Genomic DNA, 27,136 nt, shown 5'->3' with positions numbered 1-27,136 from the left:
ACGGCGCCAACTAGCTGCCCCTCCTTTTTATTCTTTAATAACTTCAATATCCCCACTCAGAAATGTTAGCTCCTTAGCCCCTTTCCGCCAGACCTGAAGGGGGTGGGGAAGAATCTCCCTCTCCTACTGGCTGACTTAAATGTCACTTCGTTATTTGCAGTTTGGAAATCAGCTAAAGGGTAAATGAAGCCTCCGAGAGGCTCGTTCCGTTCTGGAACTGTGATTGGTGATTACGGAGGCCAAAGGGCGGCTCGCCAACCGCCTGGCTAAACCCGTTTTGGCTCAGCCTTGCTGCCCATCGAGAGGATCGGGTTTCTTCTTTCTAAGGCTTGCGATAGGAAGCGTTTCGAGAATTCCTCTGGTCGAAGCAGAGCAGCGCTAGGAGGGACCCGTTGGTTCTCGGGGCGGCATCAGGGAGGCACTTGTTTAGACCAAAGCAGCTGCGTTATTGCAACCACCGCGCCGGCTGGTGGAGGGAGTCCTAGCTCTGGCGATGGTAGTGTAAGCATCCGTCACCAGGTAAGAGAGAGGATGTGCAATTTGCGGCTCATTAGCGTTAGGCTGGGGAGTCCACGATCTTCAGGCACCTCTAGGTCTTATTCTCCGAGTCAATTCAAAACCCTGCACCCTGGGCTCCATTGCTTTTTGATGTCAGTTTCGGATTTGAGAGAGATTTCTTTTTCCTTCGCAGCGAGCCCGGGGTGGGGGTGGGGGCGAAGGAGGTGGGGCCTCTTCTCCCGCTTCCCATTGGTCGGTGGGGCGCGTCTCGGCGCGACCTCGCAGCTGAGCATACCGCAGGGCGGGAGCAGGGGCGGGGCCGGCGGAGCCGAGAGACCAACGTTCCACTAAGCCAGGCCGGCGGGAGAGCTCCGCACTTGACCCCGGGGCCCCGGCGGCGCCTGCGGCGGCTGGAAGCACCCCGTCCGTCTTCCCGGGTGAGGTCCTAGTGGAGGTGTGGTGGGGACGGAGCTGGAAAGGGAGGCCGGGCCAGGCCGGACTGGGCCAGCGCAGAGGGACTGGCAGGGCCCCACCTCCCGCCTCCGCGTGGGGAGGCCACCCTCTGCGCCTCGGTGAGGATGCTGCAGCCGCCGGGCATCCTCCGACGCGGGACCGGAAGGGCTGGCGGGGCCGCGGGCTTGAGGGGCCGCATTCGGGCCGGCTCTGGGGTCTGTCTCCCGACGAGGCTCCGTTATCTCCTGGGGACCGGGGCCTGCGGTGAGGGGCGCCAGGCCGGGTCCGTGCCTCCGCCGGGGGAGGAAGAGTTGGGAGCTCGATCTGACTTTACTGAGCCCCGGGGGCGGGGGGCTACCAGCATTCCCTTCCATCCGAGGGGGCGGCCAGCCAAACTCCCCCAGTGTGAGAACCGTGGAACATACAGTCAGCAGCACAGAGAGATCTTTTTTTGGTGGTTGTTTCCGCACACTTACATTAATTTTTTCATTCTCTTTTTTTCTACAGTTGCTCCTTTCCAATGATCTCCCTTCTTCCCCCACCCCCATCTCCCTCACCGCATCTCCCCAGAACCCTTCTTTGTAGCTGAACCTCAGACGGTCCAAACAAGCCCATTCAAGGGATGTGGAGCTGGAAAGTAACCTCAAAGACCCTCCGATCCGTCCCCCATCACATTATAGATGAGAAAACAGGTCCAGGGACACTCAGTCAATTGTGTACTTTGGGGTGGGTTACATAGGGATTAGGCAATTTAGTTGATCATTTCCCAAGAATGTGTCAAAGGACAACTAAAAAAGTTAGGATAACTTTAATTCATTGAACTGAGAAAAATACTAAGAAATATATTCATGTCAATTTTTGTGTAATTTTGGCAACAAAACCATTTCCCCTTTTCCAGCATGCAAACTGGGACCTGTTGAAGAAGGTATTTGACCTTAAGCCTTGGTCAACATTTTATCTTAAAATATAAGAGAAACTTTAATGCTTTGGGAAATTTATCAAGTGATTCTTTTTCCCTTTTTTATAATGGATTTTTTAAAAAATTCATATCCTTGACTTGGTAATTCTAGATAGTAACTCTCCAAGCCTTTCCATAGCGATGAAGGTTCTAGATATTATAATAACTATGTACCCGTTTCATCCTTTTAGTATTGGAGGAGTGATCTCAAGAAAGGGTAAGCAGTTATGCTTTAAACTGTCTAAAAGCTCCCAAAGCTACCTTTTGGACTTATTTCAAAAGTTCATGAGAGTAGTTTATATCGTTCATTCTTTAGTTTCAAAGAAAGAAAAGCATCTTGACTTGGAATTTAGATGAAACAGTTTTGCAAAATCAGCAGCTTCATTCTTTCCTCCAGAATCAGAATAGAAGGAAACAGGCCGGGTACCTTTTCATATCTTAATGAATTTTACTGAAAGACGTTCTTTGAAGAGAACTGGGAAGAGCTAGAGATTTTTTGGTGTGTATCTTCAGTTAGAAGTCTACCAGCTACTTGAACTATGCACAGGGCTGTAGTCTCAGATCCTCTACTATAGTGGTCCTCTACTTTTAAAATGGGGGCCAGTTCGCTGTCCCTCAGACTGTGGGAGGGCCGGACTATAGTCTCCGCCTCTCAGTCCATTTGCCATAACCTGGCTGGCCCGTAAATGTCCTCAGCAGGCCGAATCTGGCCCACAGGCCGTAGTTTGAGAACCCCTGATCTAATATAAAGTAAAACTTGCAAATGAGTCATTTGAGGTTCCAGCATTAAAGATAAAGAAAGCAGTTCTCAGGTTTCCCTTTATCTCTACGTTAGTTGTTTTAATTGTCAAGAGAAATAAATGGTCTTAAGGGTGCTTCTGAGGGAGGGGAGAAAACAATAGAACTTATGTTGAAAGAATTTATAATTTTCCTCAGACAATATATACATACAAAATGCATATATATGTAAATATGTATATTCATGATCATTTATGTGTGTATATTTGTGCATATCTGTCAATCTTTCCACATATAGATGGGTATATATACATATTTATCTGTATATATACATATTTATCTGTAAATATGTGCATGTATTAATATATACTTGCTAATTTACACTGGATTCATGTATACATTCTAGTCCAAGTGATAATAATTTATTCATTTTCACTGAGGATTCATGCCATTTGAAGTTATAAAAAAATCCCAAATAGCAAGAATGCTTTTTTGTATGTTGTAAAAATATAGAGAGTGATAAATCAGACATTATGGAATTGTATGGCAATCACAATTTGGTCACACTGACACCATTCCAATATTGATACTTACTTTCAATTTACTCTCACTCAATTTGGTAGGTAAGAGGTGAATCTATAAAATTATTTTAATTTGCATTTGCCTTATAATTATTTGGGGCATTTTTCATTTTCCTATTCTTTTTAGAACTTGTTCAGATACTTTTACCATATCTTTTAGGGAGTGATCTTCTGCATTTGACCTGATGCATATGACATATGACATTTGCATATATGTGTAAGATAACCAGAATTTGATCAGAGATATTTGATGCAAAGATGTTTTTTCCTCTCAGTTGTCATTGAGAAGATTATTCTTTTCAGTCTGTTCATTCTTTTATGGGTTACCTTGACAGTAAGGTATTTGAGGAAAGGAAATCTGTTATATTCGAGTGTGAGTATTTCTTCTTTAATTTCCCTAGCACATTGCTGAGCATATAGTGTGTGGGGAGGGAAGGTTGGGGATCAGGCAATAAAATACTTGATGATTTGGGGCAGCTAGATGGCGCAGTGGATAGAGCACCAGCCTTGAAGTCAGGAGGACCTCAGACACTTAACTCTTCCTGGCTGTGTGACCCTGGATAAGTCCTGTAATCCCAATTGCCTCAGCAAAACAAAACAAAAACTTGCTGATTGGATTTGGATGTATTACTTAAGGAAAATATGTAACATTTTTCAGTGATAGTATCTGGTTCTAACTGATAAAGAACAACAGATTAAAATAGCTTTGTAGAAGGGTTCAGGTATCAATCTGCAAATATTCTATCCATCCATCAGATTCTTCTGAGTCTCACTTTCTACACACTTGAAATACAAGGAAAAAAAGAAGGCCCAGCATGGAACCTTGGGGAATAGTAAAAGTTTAACAATTGACTCTCTATAAAACATAAAACAACAAAAGTATGCAGGGTATACTTTTAATTTTGGCAGAACTGAAAAAAAAACAAACACAAAACTGAATAACTGTGTTCCTCATTAGAATGTAAGTTTCTTGCAAGTAGGCATTGTTCCATTTTTTTGTACTTGTATTCACTGAAAAAAAAAACAACAAAACAAAACACGAGGCTATCCATTTCCTTTGTCATTCAGAAATCTCAAATGATTTACTCCTTCATTCTTGTCTTTGATGATGAGATGGTTTTTCTCCTTACCCAAGCTAACCACTTTCTCATCTTCTGTTGATTTCCAGTAAATTGCACCCTCCACAATTCCTACTCTTTCTTATCTTCAATCTCCTAGTTTTTCCAGAGAATAAATATAATTTTAAATAAAAATGGTAGTTAAATTACTGTAGAAATTAGCTATCATTTAAAACCTTACTTCTATAAGGAAAGTCAGTTGGTACTCAAGAATACCGGGAACTTATCTTTTTCCAAGTAGGAATGGGGTTTTCCTTCCTCCCACACTGGAACAATGGTAGTGGCTATGCTTTGAGTTCTAGTGGTAATGGTTGTTAAAAAGGAATTGTTCCAGCTGCAAGGAATGAGGATGATGATCATCTGTATAGATGAATTATTTGTAAGTTGGATTCTGTCTAGGTAGTTTCCTTTGTGCAACTATTCCTCAAAACCAGCTACACCCAAAAAAGTCATGCAAACCTAAAACAAGGGGAAAAGTTAAAAAAAATGCTCAAGTTTCTGTATTCTGAATGATTAATAAAAATATTGTTATAGCTAAGATGCAACATAAAAATTGGAGACTTCAGGAGATTTCTTTTTTCTTTTTCTTTTTTGGTCTAGGTTTTTAAAAAATATATATCTACATGGGCATGTCACATAATTCTCTTAGTGCCTTAGGCAACTCCACAAAGCTCTTTCTTAAGTTGTAGAGAAAACCCCATATCTGGTAGATTTTAAAAATTTTTTTTGATTTTTTTTTTATTGATACAGGGAATTCAGGAATGAGAAAAATTCCCCATATAAATAAAATAACAAGATCATTCCCTATATTATCATTTGTTTTCATACCATGTCCATTTTTTAGGGTATCCTTCCCCCTTCCCCCTTTCCCCTTACCCATTGTTCCAAACTTCATGACAAAGAATAAGGAAGAAAGAGGAGTAGAGTGGGAGGAACAAGTAACCCCCTTGCTTGGAGTGATCTTGGAATCTCTAGTTTCAAGTCTGAGTTCAAATGTTATTTCTTACACAAATTCTTTCCTGATTGTTCAGTTATTAGTGCCTTCCTCTACCCAAAAGTTATTTATTTATATACGTGTTAAACCTTGCTCCCCACCAGTAAAATTAAACTACTTGAGGCAAGGACTATATCACCTGGCACATAAGTTCTTAATAAATGCTTGTTGAATTACAACTTATAATTCTTATAATGTACATTTCTCTCTTCCTTGCCTAGTTGTATCATTTTTCTTGAAGACATTCCATTGGTTTTTCCTTTGCCACCAAGTTCTTTGGAATCAAGTTATGTCAACAGCTGCTCTAATTACTTTAGTTAGAAGTGGAGGGTACCAGGTGAGAAGGAGAGCTTTGTTGACATCACGCCTGCTGCAGGATGACAAAAGAGTGACCTCCACTTGCCATAGCTCCACCTCTGAGCGAAGATCTTCTAGATTTGATCCAGACGGCAGTGGGCGTCCAGCTACATGGGACACTTTTGGGATCTGGGATAACCGAATTGATGAGCCAATTCTTCTCCCACCAAGTATCAAGTATGGAAAGCCAATTCCCAAAATTAGCCTGGAAAATGTGGGCTGCTCCTCTCAGATTGGAAAACGGAAAGAAAATGAGGACCGATTTGACTTTGCCCAGTTGACAGATGAAGTCCTGTACTTTGCAGTATATGATGGACATGGTGGATCTGCAGCTGCTGACTTCTGTCACACACATATGGAAAAATATATTATGTATGTACATCAGTTTTCTTTCTGGTATCTGGTGGTAATGTAGTTAAGGCCCTTTTAGGCTTGATTCAGATTGGAGATATTTGTAAAGCTTTTTTTTTTTTAATTAAATACTGATACTGTTCTGTGTAAAAGTACTTGCAATAAAAAATAGTAAAAGTTGCCTCTTGTCAGTCTATGGCTGAAGATAGAAAAAGCAGCTGCCATTATCTTCTTTAAAAAAAAATTATTGATTTTTTTTTCCTCTACAATTCTGTCACTTTCCCATAACTGCAATCTTCCTCTCTCCCCTCCATAAAACTCTACTTTGTAGCAAAGTGACGAAGTCACAGCAATTATATTTGATTATGTGTATAGAATGCTACTTCTTGAGTGAAAATTTATATATATTTTTTCCTTTTGGAACTAAGCTTTATTGTCTGGTTTTTAATGAGAATTTTAGAAATACTCACTTGAGCTTTACCTTTATTGTAAATATTGGTCAGGATTCATGGTGCTTTATTTGTATCCATTTCAAATGGCTTATATAGCTTTGAATTGTAAGGAGTAGATTTCAAATATTCTAATACCACTATTGTGTGATGATATTAATGGTAGAGAGATTTCCTTAAATGTGGCCACTGGAATCCTAATAAGTCATTTTACTAATCTAGTTATCTTTGAGAAAGCACTGTTACTAGCTCTGAATAAAAAAGGGAAATACATCTAGGTGAATACCTTATTAATAAATGAATGTATATCAGTTGGGTCATAAATCTGTAAACCAAAAAAATGCTTAGAGGGCATCTTAGTAATCCCTTCTTATTACAGATGAGACAAATATGAGGTCCACAAAGGGCAAGTGGCTGGCCCAAAATACAGAGGTAATAAGTAGGAGAAGCAATATTTGAACTCAGATTCTTTAGAGCTCTTTGTCTATCACACTGCTTATGGTTAGCATGTTCTTTGGCTACTGTAATATAAAGTTGTATACTCCATTGTCTACTTACATAGCTTCATGGTAAGACATTTTCATTAATTTTACATGATTGTTGGGAGGATAAAATGAATTGTGAATATGAAAGTGTCTTGAAAAGTATAGCACTAGATAATTGTAATTGGTGGTGATATTAAAAAATAGTTATTTGTTTAGCTAAATATAATAAATAGTACTATCAAAAACTGTAAAATGATCATATTTGATTTTTGGCTTTTTTTTTAAACAAAGGGATTTCCTTACTAAGGATAAGAACTTGGAAACTGTATTGACCAGCGCTTTCCTAGAAATAGATAAAGCATTTGCAAGGCAAGCACACCTATCTGCTGATGGTAAGTAAATCATCTAGATTTCTACAGGAGTGTGGAGATGTATAAGGACCAGAAAACCACTTTTTAAAAAATTTTGCTATTTTAATTTTGAAATGGACTTTTAAGTAGGAATTGGTTTTAATGTAATGGAAGAACCATTTTCAGCATTCGTTGAGATCTAAGCCAACAGATTATTTGTACTGGGTTTAAAAATTGTCCTGAAGAGATTTATTTATTTATTTATTTGGGTTTTTTTTTTTTTTTCAAATTAAAGCTTTTTATTTTCAAAATATATGCATGGTTAATTTTTCACCATTGACCCTTGGAAAACCTTTTGTTCCAAATTTTCCCCTCCTTTCCTCCCACTCCCTCTCTAGATGGCAAGTAGGGATTTACTTTGTTAAAACAAGTTGTTAGACAGTAAAGTTTGTTCCTCATTGGAGAAATTATTTTTTGCCTAAAAGTCTAAACTACTAGATCAATTGCCAGACACGGCCTTTTTCATTTACTTGGTTGCTCCCATCAGTGTATAAGGACATACTGAAGGACAGTGTACTCAAATTTAAGCCTTTTAGGATAAGGAAACTCTATAATGGACATTCATATCAGAGTTGGCAGAGTATTTTGTACTAACAAGAAAAATGGTGTTTTTGAAATTAAGAAGGCATAAAGTTAAGCTGCAATACTTTTAAAAAATAGTGTTTTGAGAATTGATATTCTGTATTTGGATTAACTACTTTCTTTTGAGGAGTTTAAAGTCTGTTACTCAAATTTTCATTTTCCCAGTATCCTGAGGAAGTGGATGAGGTTGGATTATCTTCATTTAAAAAATGAGGAGGGCATTCAAAAAAAGAATTAACAATGTCAGGACTGGGACACAGATTTCTTCTTACTCTCAGGGCTACTTCACTGATAAATATCAAAATTCTATAGTTTAGATTTGTTTGTGATGAGAATGAGATATTTTCTTTCTGATGAAAGTTTTCTTATCAGAATGCACAGAGACACTGAAGACTGCATTTTTTTTCAAGACCTGATTATCTAGTTATTGGCTTCCTTCTGAGCCAAAAGGAAAAGAACTGAGGACTAAATTCTGTTTGACTCTTTGTTAGTAATTTTAAAAAAGATGGATAATTAATTGGCTTAATTTAAAACACTTGTGTTTGGGCATGTGTATAATAATAGGGCATGTGTAACAGACCATTCTGAAAACAGCTCAACATTTTGGAATAAAATATTTGGAAGGGCATGTAACTTTGTATCATGATCATTAAATAACAGTGCTGAACTTATAATAGGTGATAGATCTAGGGCTGGAAGAATTTTAGAAGTAATCTACTCCAATCTTTCATTTTACTTATGAGGTCATTGAGGCCAGGGAAATAGGGTGCACAAAGGCACAAGGTGGTAGCATAAACAAAATCTGAATTCTGGCGTCTGACTCTAGAGCCAATGTTTTTGTCTGACTCTAGAGCCAATGTTTTTGTCTACTGTGCTAAGCAGAAAATTAGAACAACTAAAGAAGTTCATTTGGAGCAAACCCTAGTAAAAGTGTTTAGTTTTATAAAAATAATAACTTGAAATATTTTTGAGCTTTGGGAAAAAAACTTCAAGATTATTATCTTAAAAATATTTTTAAGAGATGACACTTATCAGATGTCAGGTACTCATGTAGATGTGTAAGCTTATAACTATACAGCCTCAATTTAAGGCATTCTGTGATGGCTCATCATGATGGGAGCCAGTAGAACAAAATAGGATAGTCCTGGCAACCAGTTGTGTATGGCACATCACCAAATATGCAAATGAAAATATGAATAATTAGAAATAACTAAGCTTTAACAAATACTACTTTTAAATATCTTCTAGAATAGTAAATGTGGTACCTACAACCTATTCATCAATGTCAAACGAATTGGTTGATCAAACACACTGAGAAGTCCACTAAAGCAATTTGTTCATACATATTTGTTTTATGTTTCCTTCCCTTTGAAGACACTACAAGCTAAGAGTACTCTCTGTACTATAGGTTGATTGGAAAAATCCACTGGACCACAAAATATCCCTAGATCTAGCCAAATAAAGCATTTTAATCATGTGTTTGGAATTTCCTGAAATATAACTTGGATAGTAATATTTCACCAAAGTTTAAAAAAAAAGGATAACAAACAAAAAACCTTCTTCTTTATATTTTAATTCTTTTACCAAAATTCTTGAGTGAATTTCCTGTTTTCCTCTGTTCTTGTTATTTGTAGCAAGGAACTTGGACTTATACTCCATGAATACTTGTAAGTTGGACTTTAGTGGAAAGAGATCTGCTAAATTTTGTCTCAAGTAAAGGAATCTGGTGGTTTCTAGTTTCCTACATCCTATTTGACCTGTTAGTTGAGAGGACTTAAAGAAATTGCCTAGCCAATGTTAAGAATATATTGCTAAATATAGAGCTGAAGTGCTTTTGAACTTTTTTTTTTATAGAAAGTATGCCTATAAAATTTAGTTATTTAGTTCTGAAACTTCAGTTCTCTAGGCTAAGCCCATCACTTGTGTAGGTGATTGCCTTGTGTTTTCTTTAAACAAAGAAAAGAAGCATTAGATTTTCCTTGGCAGACTGCATCTGAATTTGCCATTCAAGCACTCGCCTGGCTTTTAATTTGTTAGTAGAAGGTATTGTAAAATTTCTATTTTGATGATTCAATCACATTGCAGGTAGAGAACAGCAAACAAATACAACTTAAATTTGAAGGCTGCTATTTGAAAATTTCTCTTTTGTTCAGTTGATTCATTCATGTTTTACCCTTTGTAACTCCCTTTGAGGTTTTCTTGACAAAGATAGTGAAGAGGGTTGCCCTTTCCTTTTCCAGTGGATCCATTTTATCAGGCAATCAGAGGTTGAGTGACTTGCTCAGTTACACAACTACAAAATATCTGAGGCTGGATTTGAACTCAGGACTTCCTGATTCTAGGTCCATTACTCTATTCATAGAACCGCTAGCTGCTTCCTGGTCTTGTATATGCTTTTAGCATAGGTTTTTTTTTTTTTTTTTTTTTTTTGATTTATTTTGGCTTCATTTTTTTTATGATTATTATTTCTATTTACATTGTTATAATCACTATATATAATGTTTTTATGACTCTGTATTAGTTTATATACCTCTTCTGATGCTTTTTATATAATTCATACATTTGTCATTCTGTATAGTAATATACATGACGTTTATGTATTATAATTTGTTTAGCCATTCCCCAATCAATGGGCATCTACATTGATTACAATTCTTTGTTGCCATAAAAAGTACTGCTATTAATATTTTTATATGTAATATGGTATGGCCTTTTTATCAATGGCCTCTTTGAAGTAGAAGACTGATAGAATCTCTGGGTCAAAGATATGGAAATATTAGTCATTTATTTGCATAATTCCAGTTGCTTTCTAGTATAATTGTGATGCATCACCTCCCCAAGAACAATGTAATAGTGTCCTCCTCCCAACCTTCCAGCAGTGACTTATTCCCATATTATGTAGAGTTCTGAATCAATCCCTACTCTTTTCCTATTAAATCAAGTCATCTCTTGAATAATTTTTAAAGCTCCTGTATTCTTTAGCTAATTACTTTATAATAAAGCTCAATGAAATTTAAAATTTTTTTAATACCAAATCCAATATTTCTCTCTCTGACAGTCAAGGCAACCCTTGACACTTTGATAAAAGTGAAGTAAATTAAATGGAAAAAGGAAAATAAAGCTTGAGTTAAAAGGGAGTAGGACTATAGAATTTAATCATTGTGTTTGATCTGAAGATATTTATAATTTTGCAAAAACCTGGGGCAAGGTAGCAACAGGTATTTTAGATAATATAGTACTGGATCTTCTTTGGAGTAACACTGACCCTCTAGAAATTTGAGGAATTAGTATTTTTATTTATTTATTTTTGTGGAACATTTAAATTAAGTGACTTGTTCAGGGTCATATAGCTAGTAAGTATTAAATGTCTGAAACCAGGTTTAGTAAATTCCAAGAGCTTGCCTGTAGGTATAGGATAAAAGTTAAATAAAAGTCAATCTCTTCTTTAGTACATTTCATCTTAACCTGTTATAGCTATTTATATTTTAACAGAGTCAAACTGCGGTATGGGCAGTATGAATCTTAATGGTCCCCACATATTAGAGAAAAGGCTTTTAACTTAAATGAATCTGTAATGGTCTTGCCCATCCAAATGTCTTAATTTTTATCCTATAGCCACATGCAAGCTCTTAGAATTTTTTGAAACCCAAATTAGCCACACTTTATTTAAATAGATAAGAACTTTAAGGGAAAGATAATAAATTGTAATAGTTATGTATTACAATTTATTGTAATACATAATAATAAATTACAATTTATTTTTTCCTATTTCAATTTCTTTCATCTTTGCTATATGAAACCTTATTACTTGAATCATTAGCCTATGCATGTTTTCATTTTTTAACCTTTTTTTTTTGCACAGCTCCAGATAAATTAGCATGTTATATTTCGGTAATTATTTCTTATCTAACTTTTTTCAGCAAAAATGTTACTATATATCTATATGTAGATATACACATGAACACATGTGTATATGTAAAAATATATACACATATGTGTGTGTTTGTTTAAAATTGTTACTATCACTAATTTATACTTCTCTATGTGATATTTGCAGGTACTTTGCTAATCTCTGGGACCACTGCAACAGTAGCTTTGTTGCGAGATGGCATTGAATTGGTTATAGCTAGTGTCGGGGATAGCCGTGCTCTCTTATGTAGAAAAGGAAAGCCCATAAAACTGACCACAGACCATACTCCAGAAAGAAAAGATGAAAAAGAAAGGTATTGTCTCCATTGCTCTGGGATTGTTGTTTTTTGTTTGTTTGTGTTTTGGGGGAAAATAGTTTCATATTTAAATAAGTTTCCCTCCCAAGTTGAATGACCTTTGACAAACAGTAAATTTTTTTAGAGTTAATTGAAGTAATATTTGCCTTCCCTTTTCATTAGTTTTTAAATTTTTCTTCATGGAAAGGATCAAGAAATGTGGTGGCTTTGTAGCTTGGAACAGTTTGGGACAACCTCATGTCAATGGCAGGCTTGCAATGACGAGGAGCATTGGAGATTTGGATCTCAAAAACAGCGGTGTGATAGCAGAACCTGAAACAAAAAGGATTAAGGTAAGAGACTGCTAGCATGAGGTGTGTATTCATTGGCCTGAAACAAAGAGAAGTCCCTTAAAGGTTTTACAAGAGAATGAATTTAAATAAAAATGCTTATGTTAAGATAGATTAGAAAAGATTTTAAAATTATTTAATTTAATTTTATTTAAAAAATATAACTCAATTAATTAATACTTTGCCATAGCTTACTTAAGGAAACAATGATATGTTGTTTCCCAGGGTGTTTGCTTATTGTTATCTCTAACAAGGATGAGCTCCTTGTTAATAAATGAAGCTTCCAGGCTAATAATTACTTTTAATTCAGTTCAACAACCATATGTTTATTAAACATCTATTTTGTGTCTGGAACAACTGGTTCAGAAACAAAATAATCCCAGACCTGAAGAATCTTATTTTCTATTGTATAAATCATCATTTTGCCATTAAATCTTCTCACTATCAAGTCCTAAAATAAGTCAAAGTGGAAGGAAAGGTTCAGTGCGAGGGAACTTGGACTTGTGCTAAGCATCAAAGCTTCCAGAAGCTCATTCCCAGAACTGATAAGACATAATGTCTTGTAGCTACTCTATCTGCCCACTCCTTGGTGGCCACAACTAGGCCAGGTCACTTGCCTTCGGGCTCCGACCCAGATCACCCAGAGACAGACTAAACCAGGAGATGCAACCATTCTGTTTTTATTCAGTCATCCTCTCAGGGTGGGTAGTAGGAAGCAAGAGCGCAGGAGTGCAAGAGAGCAATCTCTGCTCAAGGCTGTCTATACTGCCTCTCTTCCAGGATTGCCCGTGCCCAGTCCACTCACAACTGTGTAGGCAGAGCCCTCAGAAGGGAGGCTTCTGGAGTTAATGCTGCCTTCCAGAAAGAGATCTAGCATGTGGACACGCCCCTTGCCATTTCAAGAAACCTATTAGCAGTTCCTTTAACTCCTGCCAGATATAACCTCCTGCCTCAGAGGCCAAGCCCCTTTTTAGCTCCTGAGCCCATACTACCAGCTGACTTGGCATACAAGTTCTGTGGCACATATCAAAGAGAGAGCAGTGCTTCATTTTCCCTTACATTTCCCCCAATTTATTAACAAGGCTGAATGTTCTAATGTTGACGAATGAGAAGCTCTTCTGTAACCACCTCTCTGGAATTTTTTCAGGATACATATAAAGCATCCTAGCAAACTAGACAAAAGCAAAAGAAGCAACAATACAAAAATGGCTACATAGAGCTCATGGGATAGAATAGAAGGGAATGGAAAAAGAAGTATATTGGATCCAGTCACTAAGCCAGTCCAGCAAAGGGAGTCATCTCTCTGCTATGGCGCTGTTTCTGGCATTTCTTGGGTCGTCATCTTCTCTTCTTCTTCAACCCCTGTTTTAATAGGGCCAACTTTGTTCTTCTTTCTGGACTCCAGTGGCATTCCCCAACAGGATCTGCAAGATATAAATATCCCAGCTCTCAAAAGTACTAAGGATGGACCTTCCTAAATGTCCTTCCAAAGAACCTTTTGAATGTTCTTTGGCACTTGAAGTGCTGTTTTTATGGGACTTCGTTTTCTGTCCTGCCTATAATATTGTGCCAAATGTATCATTCCTGAAGAAAGAGTGGTATCCCTGTTCTAGGCACAAAAAATTCTAAGTATATAAGGCCTTATCTATGTCTGCCTGTGTAGGCCACATTCTTGGTGGCCTTCAAAGTACAATGGGCCCATTTCACTAGGGTCTGACCCTGTAGATTATAGGGAATCCCTGTAACATGTTTAATGGCAAACATGGCGAGGAAGGTGACAATTTGCTTAGAAGTATAAGCTGAACCATTGTCGGTCTTTATGGTATTAGGAACCCCGTGAGAGGTTCCATAAATCATTGGGAAATAAACCCCGGGGATTAACTCCTTTACTAGGTGGAGGAGGGAGAAACGGAACATACTGAACACACTGCTTCATTATCTGTCGGGCTTGTTCCTGGGTGAGGCCATAAAGGTGACGTAGAGAGTTAGTGGGTAAGTGGAGAAAATCATGGGCACATTCGGGGGTGCGGTGACCATGAGAAGGGAGCATTGTAAAACATAGTCTGCCACCTCATTGCCAGCAAATATGTCTCTTGCAGAGCATTGGTGAGAATATACATACAGGATGTAAATGGCATCCTGCCATTTTGGTGAGGATATCATCATTAAAATGAGCTGCAATTCACAAGAAGGTTAGCAACTGAAAAATTCTGAGGTTGTAGGACAGCATTCTCAACACGTCTGAGCACTCAGACAGCATGTAAGCTATCTGATATGATGTTAATGGGTTCCAGGTATCTTTCACAGGCTGGAGGATAGATAACAAAAAGCTCATTTTTCTGGGTGGAATCATAAGGAGTCGCTAACACCAGAATCTCTTTTTGAGAGCTCATAAATTGAGGCCTTGGGGTTCTTAGTGGTGTCAGTAAAGACATTTGTGCCTTGCACAGGCTTATCAACAGTTGTCTTTCGAGGGGTCTGTACCAGAATTGGGACAGCAAAGGAAGGAATAAGCATGTAGAATGCGGACTTAATGTAGGCCCTTGAACACAATACACCCAAGGCCAATTAGTTTGCATCATGACTTCTTTAACTCCTAGTTCAAAGGGTAAATACAGTAAGGGTCTTTTCCCCTGTTAGATGAGAGGCTGTTTTTACTGCCTCAAGGGCAAGTTTTCCCAGCATTTCAATATAGTTACGTAATATCTTCTTTGGTTTTGTCATGTACACATATTCCAAAATTGTATTAACTTGATGTAATACTGGGAAAGGACTTTCTGGTCTACTAAAAAGACCTCTACAGGACACATGGGGTCCCACCTCACTGTTTCAGATTTAGAAGCAAGAGTAATGATCTTATAAATTGTGTCCTTTGCCAAGGAGGTCCATTTTCAAGGGGAGTTTAGATCAGAGTCTCGTTTCAATATGTCATACAATGGCTGAATCAAAGAAATAGGAATGGGACACAACACTTAACCATTGAATTTGTCCAGCTAGTTTCTGAAATACTTTGAGTATTCACCTTGTCTAATTATAATTTAAGTATCTGATTAGTAACTGCAGAAGACCCCATCCAGAGCCCCAGGTAAATGATGGGATAGTTAAGTTGGATCTTTTCTGATGCTACCACCAGTCCATGTTGAGTGAGAATGCTTATGGTCTCCTTCAGCATGGCAGAGAGATCTTTCCCACTGCTTGTTCATAATAGTATATCATCCATATAATGCAGTATCATGGCATGAAGCCAAGCTTTCTTAATTGGTCCTAGCACTTGCGCTATGTACGCCTGACACAAGGTGGGGCTACAACACATCCCGTGGGGGAAAACTTTCCATTGGTAGTGCAGATCAGGCCCTGCATTGTTTAGAGAGGGAATGGTAAAAGCAAATCTTTTCTTATCCTCTGGGGCCAGAAGGATGGAGAAGAAACCATCTTGTATATCTATTACTATAACTGGCCAGCCAGTGAGTACTAAATTAGGAGATGGCATGCCAGGCTGTAGGGCTCCAGTAGGTTCAGTAGTAGCATTAACAACCCTGGAGTCCACTAGCATTCTGAATCTCCGAGATTTTTTTCTTTATAATAAATATTCCATAGGCTGGACATTGGTTCTGTATGTCTGGCATTCAACTGTTGTTGCACAATTTCACGTAAAGCTTGGGCTTTGTCCACTGAAAAAGGCCATTGGGGTAGTCAAACTGGGGTGTTAGATTTCTATGTTAATGGTGTGGGTGTGATATGAAAGATGGTGCCCAAACACCCAATGACCCCAATTAAAAATCCTGTGGAGATGGTATATAAACTGAGACCCCACAAGCCTTCAATATCTTTACCCCATAGATTGTACCTGAGACCTGTGACAACCAGGGGTCGGAATACCCCCTGTTTGACTGCAAACTGCCAGGGCAGGTCTTCTGCTACAACCCCTTTAGATATAGCAATTGTCAGGGCATCCATTTGAAAGGCACTGGAGCCAACATTCTCACATCTTTTTATCATCTCTTCCAGGCCAGCCTCCCTATCTAAAGTAAGCATGGCCTCTGGCAGTTAGTATTAGCATTCTCCCATGCCAATTTCTGCATAAGGAGGCTGGAGGCTTCTCCTCTGCCCACTGACCTCTCAACAGCCACCTGTAGGCAGGCCACAAAATCAGGAAAAAATTCATCTGGCCCCTGTTTAATTCTAGTCTTGGAGGCCTCTGCTTTCCAGAAGCCTGAATTTTGTTAAATGCTCATTGGGCACATTGGGACACAGCTGCATATACTGCTGCATCATATTGCATTTGATCCTTATTTCTTTCATACTTTCCAGTTCCTACTATTTTTTGGAAATCATTTTTAGGGATGCAACTGCATATCCCTCATAAAGTTTTTTTGCTTCTATGTCTCCTTCCTTTGCTGCTTTCTATATCATTTGTCCTAAACTTGTCTTTGTTTGCACTTCATTATCTACTTTTAATGGATTGTGGCTTACACCTCTTAAAGTGCTGCTAATCACTTAATAAATGGGGTAAAGCCATTCCAGGATGGCTCCCAGCATTTTCTTATCATAGGAAACCATCTGATTACCTACTACCTGCCACTTTAAAAATACAATTTCCAATCCTCCTTGCTTTACTATTCTATAAGCTTCTTTCCCTAGTACTTCCTGATATGGGTCCCTCACTATGGTTGTCCCATACCGAATGTTCCACTCACTAAAGCAGAGTTCTGTCTCTTCCCACCTGTAGGCCTGCTTGCATGGTGAGGTTCCTAGACAAATGGTCCCTGTTTGGGTGCCACTTGCAGCGTCCCTTAAGGCTACTCTATCTGCCCACCCATTGGTGGCATGGCTAGGCCAGCTCACCTACCTTATGGCTCCAATCCAGATCACACAGAGACAGACCGGCCAGGAGGAAATCCATTCTGTCTTTATTCAGTCATCCTCTCAGTGGAGGTAGCAGGAAGCAAAAGCGCAGGAGCACAGAAGCGCAAGAGCAAGAGAACGAGCTCTGTTCAAGGCTGTCTATTTATGTTGCCTCTCTTCCCAGATTGCCCACTCAGAACTGCGTAGGCAGAGCCCTCAGAAAGGAGGCTTCTGGAGTTAGTGCTGCATCCCAGGAGGAGATCTAGTACAAGGACACATCCCTCGCCATCTCAGGAAACCTATTGCAGTTCCTTTAACTCTTGCCAGACACAACCTCCTGCCTCAGAGGCCAAGCCCCTTCTTACCCCTTGGGCCCAGTCTACCAGCTGACTTGGCATACAGGCTCTCAGAGAGAGCAGTGCTTTGTTTCCCCTAACAATCTCTGATTAGAGTCCACTACTGCCACCATTAAATCCTGAAATGAATGCTTAAGTAAGAAAGGCATGTTTAATGGAGATAAAGAGAATTGTGAACCTGGATCATCCATAAATGTCCATCAGAAAAACTTATAGAAAGATTTTTATATGTTCAGGAGGAAAAGGAGGTAAGGGTGAAGCAGAATGTACGGCAAATGAAGAACAAGACTTGGTCATAAGTCTCTAGCTGCCCTTGGCAATCTGAGCAAAAAAAACTATTTTCATTCTGGTTGTTTTTACCCTTCAGGATTCAGTTTTGCCCATCTTAATTAGGGGGCTCAGACACTTTGGATTCACTTTGGTAGTAGACATTTTAGTAGTCTTTGGCTAGCCTTAGCTAGTTCTGTTCACAGGATAAACAAAGATTCCCATGGTGGGGTCCTAGGGTAGAGCCTAGCCCAACCTATTTGAGACTAAGTTCCTCAACAGAAATGTTAAGGACATTTTTAGTATACCTTATTTTTAAAAATTTTCAACAGTATTTTATATTTCCAAATACATAGTTTATAACATTCATTTTTTGCAAAACTTTGTGTTCCAAAATTTTCCTTTCCCCTCCTTTAGCTCCTCTTCCAAGAGCAATCAGATATATGATAAATATCTGAAATTCTTTTAAACACATTTTCATAATGCTGTGCAAAAGAAGTCAGATAAGGGGGAAAAACATGAGAAAGAAAACAAAACAAAATGCATTCAGTCTCCATAGTTCTCTCTCTCTGGATTGCATTTTCCATTTTAAGTCCATTGGAATTGCCTTGAATTACCACATTGTTGAGAAGAGCCAAGTCCATCACAGTTGATCATCACATAATCTTTTTTTTTACTATATATATATTGTTCTGGTTCTACTCATTTCACTCAGCATCAGTTCATGAAGATCTTCCCAGCCTTTCCTGAAATCAGCTTGCTCATTGTTTCTTATAGGACAATAATATTCTATTACCTATATCTCTTTAATATACTTTCAAGGGAGTGGGGATTTTCCTATTCTTAGAATGGCCTTTTGACAGAAAAGGAAAAATTAGATTTGATGGTAACAGTATTAAAATTAATTTCTCTGTCAGTCCACTAATACATTGTTGGTGGAGTTGTAAAATAATCCAACCATTCTGGAGAGCAATTTGGAACTATGTCCATAAGGCTATAAAACGCTGCATCCTTTGACCCAGCAATACCACTACTGTATCTTTATCCCAAGGAAATCATAAAGAAGGGTAAAGGACCTACATGTCCAAAAATGATTGTAGCAGCTTTTTTTGTAGTAGCAAAGAATTGGAAAATGAGTAGCTATCCATCAGTTGGGCATGGCTGAATAAGGTGATGGAATATTATTGTTCTATAAAAATGATTAACAAACTGATTTTTAGAAAGCCTAGAAAGATTTACATGAACTGATGCTGAGTGAAGGAAGGCAGAACCAGGGATACAATGTACACAATTACAGCAAGAATATGTGATGGTTAACTGTGAAAGACTTGGTTCTTCTCAGTAGTTCAGTTATCCAAAAGAATCCCATGTATAAATAGAAAATAAAACAAACAATAAAATTTTAAAAAAATTTCTGTGGGTTCCCTTTTGTGGTTTGCTGAGATCCTCTGTTCTCAATGAATCACCAACAATGACCAAACACTTAATATGAGAATATTATAAAGGGAAAGCGATTGACCAAGGGACTGACAGGAGCCATTGGGAGCAGTCTTTTTTGGCAAGCAGGCCATACAAAAAATAATAGCACATGGGAAGAGAAGGGCAATCCACTCCCACTGTCCATTTCATCAATTTATCTTAATTTAGGGCTCCTAAGTCTCATGTAGCAATCTTAATTTCTCAGAGGATTTCTTGATGCAGTCTTCTGACTCTCTGGAAACCATTTCTCTTAGGCATTCTGATACAGGTGGAATCTCAGAACAGCTTCTTCTAGCAGGCTTGCTTCTATAGTTCAGGTTACTTGTAGAGATTATATTTTTGTGAAAAACTCTTGCAAAAAAGATCTTATTACCATTTAATACAGTCACTTTAAGTTTGCTTTACCAATAACCAGGTCATGTGGCAAAAACTAGTTCAACCTAATCAAATTAAGAACCTTTAGACGAGAGAATTTACATTTTCCATATATTCTTTGCTGCTTAAATCTTTCTCTAAACCAGATACTTGATTTAGAACTTGTCTGTAACAGGCTAAAGGGAGAATCTAAAAGAATTTATGAAGATCTAACTTGTAGAAGAAGAATTTGCTTCTGGCTATAAATTTGATATTTGCCAATATAATTGTCAGTTAAGGCTAAAAAAATTTCCCTTTAAGTTGGTATTAACTCCACCATCATTCAAGTTATGATGTTTTATCTTTTTTCATTTTTCATATCAGATTCATATCCCAGGAGGGAAGGGACTTCAGTTTACTACCTATAATGCTTTGTGATGTAAGTTAGCAAGTTATTGTGTTGATATATTTAGGAAATTTAAATACAAACTGAAAAAAAATTCTGAAGCCAATTTTTCTATTTGATATCTATAGATATCTGATCATGATATTATTATTTCTTTAGGGGAAAAACCCCAAATTTTCATTCTAGAAATTTTATTTACTCTATTTCCTTATTTTCCCCTCAGGAAGATTAACTTCTAAGGAGCTAATACTATATGGGAATACATAGGTAATAGCCCTCTGTATAGAAAGGTTGGTCACAAATGAATTTACATAAGAGAAACTTTCTTTTCTTTAACTCAAAACAGGAAACACAAATAGATATTAATCTCATTAAATTAATAGAATTATATCCTGCTTTCACAAATCATTACAATATTGCCCAATATCATACCATGCCATTATGAGATATTTAAAGGTCCTTATTTTATGTGAAAATATGACACTAGTAACAGGCCAGTGACAAAGCGAAATACTCATCCACTTCAAGATATAGTATTGACTATAATCTCAGATTGAAAACAGAATTGTAAAGGTATTGCAGAAACAAGATTCATCATAAAAGTCACAGCTTAATTTATTGTGGTTAGAGAGATTTGCTTTTAGAGGAAGAAGCAGTAGCATGGTAATAACAGCATCAATCTGGTCCTCCAGATCTAAGCCCAAGAATTCAGAATGAATCAACCCATGTATAAGAATAGTGTAAGCATAAGTATATGGCTAGATACAAAGTGAGGCTCAGAATTAAGCAGGTGGGAAGTTTTCTTGTATGGGAAGATAAATTAGGAGGGCCCAACCATAGTCTTCCCAAGTTCACCTTCCCAACCTTTATTTCCAGGGATAGGTATCCATTAAACTTAGATCCGAAATGTTACTCCCATTGCACTGCTGGCATTTTTTCTTAAAGTAGTGAGACAATGAAGGACTCAGTAAATGTAAAAATAAAATTCTAAAAAAAATATTCAGAGTTCTAAAAGATTTTACCTCAAATAGCAAAATCTCACTGATCACAGTAGGGCTGGACACAATTGTTATCAATGTTTTCAAGTTGTTGCAATAAATTAGCTAACAAATAAAAATTATCTGCCTTCTGGGGAAAAATCACATAAAAGATTTTACTTAATATTCCTTTCTATTATTATTTCTTTTCAAGATAGCGTAAATTCATTCTGATATAAAATGATAGTCATTAGAATCTAATGAAGAATACATTTTTTGTAAATTCACATAGTGAGTATATGATACCTGTAAGGTTCTAGACTGACATATATCTATCTTTTATTTAACTCTTAAATCAAAAATAAATCTTTAAGACTGGAGTTTGTTAAGCCTAAATTGATTAAAATGTAATTTCAGAATAGAATTTTCCAATTACAATCTCATAATTAAACAAATTCCTAATTACCACCCCCTCTTGTCAAAAGTGTTTGCAATAAGTAAATGGATAATCAAAAAAGCTTCCTCTTCATTTTAGACAAACTGGAAGTTCCCAATTTCTTAAATTATTCTTTAGAATATTAACAGTTTTCAAACATTTTCCTTTAACAGTTCATCTCATAATATAGAGATATCCAGATTGGAAGAGAAATTTCATTCATATCTGCACAGCATCATAAACAATATTATGGATTTGAAACATGAAACAAAACCCACTTCTACTCTAGTAACCTTATAATGGTCTGTTGGACCATCTTATGGCCAAGAAATCCCAGATTGAGGATACAGTACATTTTTATATAAGCGTGGAATTAAGAACAGAATAGAAATTTCATTAGAGAGAGAGAAAATAAATTCCATTACCTGGATCTATTTTTCAAGTGGTATCATAGTACCACATTATAATTTTATTTTTAATATATTTTACACAAGAGCTATTTATTCTCAAGCATTACATATTATGGGGTTCACTATTTCCAGCCAATCCACTGCCAAAGATTTTAAAAGAGGCAATAATTTATTCCAATTATAACATTTAAGAGCCAAATTAATAATTTAATTCAAATCTGTGGTCTACAGTCTCAAAAAGAATCCACTGCTTATCAGTTTATTCCTAACCCTCTATAACTATTGACTTTCAAATGAAGCTGTGATTTTTTATTAGTGTACATAAAGTTTCAAACAACCTTTTTACCTAAAAAAAGTAATTTTCTCACACCTTCTCAACAGACTTAAACCTTTTCATTTTTATGTATCTCTCATGGTTTGCAAAACCCAAACTTTATTACTTTCCATATTCAGCCTTCAAGCTTTTCTTATTTCTTTTGCCAACTCACCAGAATCTGTGGCTCAGACTCATGAGCATTTGCTACTTTATTTGCTCAGATTGCACATTTACCATATACTAGACTAAATTCACTCCACAGAATATTTCCTTCATAATTTTAATGCATATTTTTATTATTTGTATTTACAAATTATTAGTTTCCAAGATCATTTTTCAATTAAAATTTAGTCTTTAATAGGAAGATTACATATCCTCTAGCTTCTGCTTCTCTGAATTAACAAAATTTCTTTTCAGACTCAATTTTAGTCGATTAGGATTTGTTACATTTCTACTGGAAATCTGATCGATAGAGTAATTATTCAATCTAATATTGTTGGGAAAAGACTGTGAAAGGAATGGTTGGAGCAAAACTGGGGCTGGGATCTTGAACCTTATCTTTCCCTAATTTCTCCCCTTTTTCTTTATTCTGTCCTTCCTTTTCTTAATAGAAAGTGTAAATTGTAACTTATATGATGTACTCAAAAGGCATACTATACCAACTAGAGTATTAGTTATAGAAATGTTTTTAACAAATGGTGTACAGATATGACCAACCTCATACACTAAAGGGATCTAGTCTTGCAAATAGTTTAGCACTTTTGCATAGCCTATTATAAAAATGATGTGTTCTCATTCTCTTGTATTATCTCCTGAAACTTCATCAAATCTGGAGACATTACTTTTCCAGGTGGACAGATCAGAAGGAGAAAAAGATGTGTATCTAATAAAAGCAACTTTATCTTCACTAGCCAAAAGGGGAGGGGGAATTTTAGATCAACTAATTGTTCTTCCATTTCTGTTTCCTCTGGTTCATTTAAGGGAATCCTATTGGCTATGCGTTTTTTGCTATTCTTACTTCCCATTACATGTAAAAATTCTTAAGCTTACCTAGGCTTAAATCTTTCAGTTTAATTTTCAAGTTTCTTAAGTGGTCAGAATTCATCTCTGAGGTTTTAGCAAGGGTGGGAGATAAGATTTTAAACATAAGTAATATGACAAAAAGGACAGAGGTACTTTACTGGCAGTCTTCTTTATCCCTAGAGACTTGTGCCCTTATAACAGGACAGGTGTGTTCATATCTTCATTCCTCTAGGCTTTCTCCCACAGGATGTATTTGAAAAACAAATAAACTTACATACCAAACAGTTTTCATGACAGGCAGAATTCTATTCTCAATTTGGGTTACTAGATGTTCCTAGTACACACATAAATATAAACAGTATAGTTAATACTCCACAGGGACAATAAGGCTGCAACTTACTTAAAAATATTTTTTTTGTACACAAGAAAGGCCTTTTTAGACACATACATACAGTTGCTATAGAAATAAAGAATACTCAGATTCTTGAGCTCCTTCCTTCCTCAGTTCTTTATGAAAGTCAAATAAAAAATATATTTGTAAAGTGCTTTGCAAACCTTACATGGTATATAAAAAGTAGTTTAGCAAGAAGATGATATGGTATTAATAATTATACTTAACTCCGGTCATAATTTGCATCACAAATACTCCTCTGTTACTGATATCCTGTAAAGTAGAATTAAGGCTTGTAGATAAAGCCTTCGAAAACACTGGGATTGTTTTACAAATACTATAATAATTTTGAGGGAAAATAAATTTACAAGATTTGTTGTAAATTTGAAAGGAATAGCAAATTGTACATAGTACATTCTATTTTTTATTCTATTATATTATGGAAATGCTTGTTTTATTCCATAAATTAAAATAAATTTTTAAAGTATGTAATATAATCAGGTAAGCATGAAACATGATCATAAATGGTAAATTAAAAAGAATACCAAGAAGAAAAGGAAGACAAGGGAAAGAAAGAAGGAAAGAAAGAGGTAAGGATAAGAGTGGTATAATTTTTTTTTCTTTCTGGAAACATTTACTCCTCTGCCTTTTCAGTTATACTATTCCTATTGCTATTAAAGAATAAATATACTTTAAAAATTACTGTATATTTAGTATATTAATGGCTACTCAACAACAAATAAGATCTTTCAGTATTCACTCTCATTCTCAAGCAATCTGCTTGATAATTGTGTTTGGGTTTATTTATAGCTGCAGCATGCTGATGATAGCTTCCTGGTCCTCACTACAGATGGAATTAACTTCATGGTGAATAGTCAAGAGATTTGTGATTTTGTCAATCAGTGCCATGATCCCAATGAAGCAGCCCATGTTGTAACTGAACAGGTAGTGACTTTAGTTCTAATTTTATTGGAAATTATTTGAAAGCAATTATGTGAGATGGCTAAAATTGGAAGTTACAACTTAGAATATATAGAAAAACTATGTTTTTGTGCCAACCTGTGATTTCATTAGCTGAACTTCTGATGGGGAAACCTCCTTTGGCATTCCAGCTGAGCCACTCCCATGTAACATAACCTCATAGAGCTAGATGCCTTGGCCCTGAGAAGTAATAAAAACATCTTATGTCAAAGGCACAATGGTAATGGGTTTTTTTTTCCCTTGATTTTCTTTCCAAGGTGATTTGTATAAATTATAGATTCTATTTTAATTATCACCCATTATACATGAAAACATTTTTTCATTTTACATATTTTTCTTGTTTACATTTTAGAGCTGTAAGAAATTTTAGAGCCCTTCCAATCTAGTTTCTTCAGTTAATAGAGAGAAAAATTGAAGCGCAGAGAGCTTAAGTGATTTTTAAAGTCATACAACCAGCTAGTGACAGAACCAAGATTTAGAATGCACTTGTCCTGATCTGGGCTCTTTCCACTAAACTATACTGTCGTGTAAACTGGATATATTCATGATATGCCATAGTTACTAAAAGAGATCACTGTACAGTAAAGAGTATATATGTACTACATTCAAAATTCTACCCTCCTGTAGGTAACTATGAATTATGTAAAAGTAACATACAGATTTTAAAAAGTATTAATTAAACTGTTAACTAACAATAATTTTGTTTGATTTCTTAGAAATTAGAAGAATTTCCAGGGAATGATTTGAGCGACTCAGATTTGCTAACTGTTCCTTCTTAGCTCTGGCTATTTCCTAGCTAGATGAAGTTGCTAGTTAAGTTTGGCATTTACTGTGTATGAAATTGGAAACATGAACATATTGATGATTCACCTAAGAATATGTTAAAGGGATGCATTTTTATGAGCTCATTTGAAATACACTAGACATATATGGAATACAGTGTGAACTACCTCTTGTGTAGTTCTAAATAGTGTATTATTTGAATTAATCTCTGACAAAGTTACAAATGCCAAAAGGATACTCTTTGTACTTATATTAGAAAAATATACAATCACCTAAGATTGATATCATTATCAAAATCATCTTGAAGTCAGTGAATAGTGTAAATACTACTATATTTAGAATCCAGCTTTCAAATCATGATTTCTCCCCTTCATTACTCATGTGACCTTGCACAAATGACTTTGCTTCTCTACATCCATTTCTCCATCTGTAAAGTGAGATGGTTGGATTAAATGGCCTTTGAAGTCATTTTCAGCTCCAAATTTGTGATTCTCTGAGGGCTTCTACTTCTGATATGCTATAATTCTGCATGTTTTTTAACCAGTTATGTGGAGTTTATTCATTAATACAATGACTCAAAATTATCAAAAGTATTTAAGAATAATTGAACCAGTGACTTAACTTAGAACTACCAGTTATCCAAAGAGCATTTGTATATTTAAATTGCATTCAGTTTAAGTTTCTTTGTGCATACTATAATTTCCTGTGTTTATTTTTCTTTCACCAAATGCTATAGGCTATACAGTATGGTACTGAAGATAATAGCACTGCAGTAGTGGTGCCTTTTGGTGCCTGGGGAAAATACAAAAACTCAGATGTCGGTTTCTCATTCAGCAGAAGCTTTGCCTCAAGTGGACGTTGGGCTTAATAGCTTGTGCCAGATGTTACTCTGCGATTGATATCTACCGAACTAGATTTTTAAAAAATCATCTTGTGACTCAAAAATTAGTGCCTAAATTGCTTTTAAGTTTATTATCTATTTCCATGTATTGTTTATGAATATCATGGTTATCAACTGTAAGCTCTAATTCAACTTGTTTGGCATAACAGTATGGATAATCAAACTTCTGTGAGTCCATATGTACAATGAGTAAAAGGATCTCATAAAAAACAATAAAGGGTTTGATCTAACTGTGTTAACGATTTTATTTCTTATTTTGTACTACTAGGCAGCTCTTGGTTTTCAATGATCATTTTTACTGCACAAGCTGAAACCTAACTTCATTGTGTATCTTTAGAGAAGTTCTTGATTTTCAGGGTGTGTGTGTGTGTTGTGTGTATGTATACAAATAAAACAATGTTATGTATATATGTTGCTTACTTTTTAAATACTCCACTAATTGCAAAATATTGATTATAATAAATACAGAAAGTCCAGGCCTTTTCACAATTGCTTTTAAAAAATTCTGGCCCAATAACTAACTGGCCGTTGGAACTGAAAAAAAAATTAAAATGATTCAAATGAAAAATGATTCAAATTGAAAGTGATGGGACATACCTAAGCTATGATATTATAAGTCCAGTTACATTTTTATGAACAGTGAGCCCATGTTTTTTAAAAATTATTACTTGGGTCTCATATA

The 27,136-nt window shown here is 36.4% G+C and overlaps 1 protein-coding gene across 2 annotated transcripts; it reads left to right on the top strand.

The window, feature by feature from the left end:
* Nucleotides 1-207: 207 nt before the first annotated feature.
* Nucleotides 208-26,689, top strand: PPM1K (protein phosphatase, Mg2+/Mn2+ dependent 1K). Of its 2 annotated transcripts, none has more exons than XM_074275354.1 (7): nucleotides 208-519; nucleotides 5,562-6,069; nucleotides 7,274-7,374; nucleotides 12,032-12,197; nucleotides 12,388-12,532; nucleotides 24,600-24,734; nucleotides 26,290-26,689. In XM_074275354.1, exons 2-7 carry the CDS (start codon nucleotides 5,630-5,632, stop codon nucleotides 26,419-26,421), a joined length of 1,119 nt encoding a protein of 372 aa, XP_074131455.1. In that variant the 5' UTR covers nucleotides 208-519; nucleotides 5,562-5,629; the 3' UTR covers nucleotides 26,422-26,689. The 2 variants fall into 2 exon arrangements, with proteins under 2 accessions (XP_074131455.1, XP_074131454.1); XM_074275353.1 differs by lacking the exon at nucleotides 208-519 and adding an exon at nucleotides 799-935.
* The last annotated feature ends 447 nt before the right edge of the window (nucleotides 26,690-27,136 follow it).

The sequence above is a fragment of the Sminthopsis crassicaudata genome, chromosome 6 (genome assembly GCF_048593235.1).
Source record: "Sminthopsis crassicaudata isolate SCR6 chromosome 6, ASM4859323v1, whole genome shotgun sequence".
NCBI classification, from domain to species: Eukaryota; Metazoa; Chordata; class Mammalia; order Dasyuromorphia; family Dasyuridae; genus Sminthopsis; species Sminthopsis crassicaudata.
This window is presented reverse-complemented; position numbering and strand designations above follow the sequence as displayed.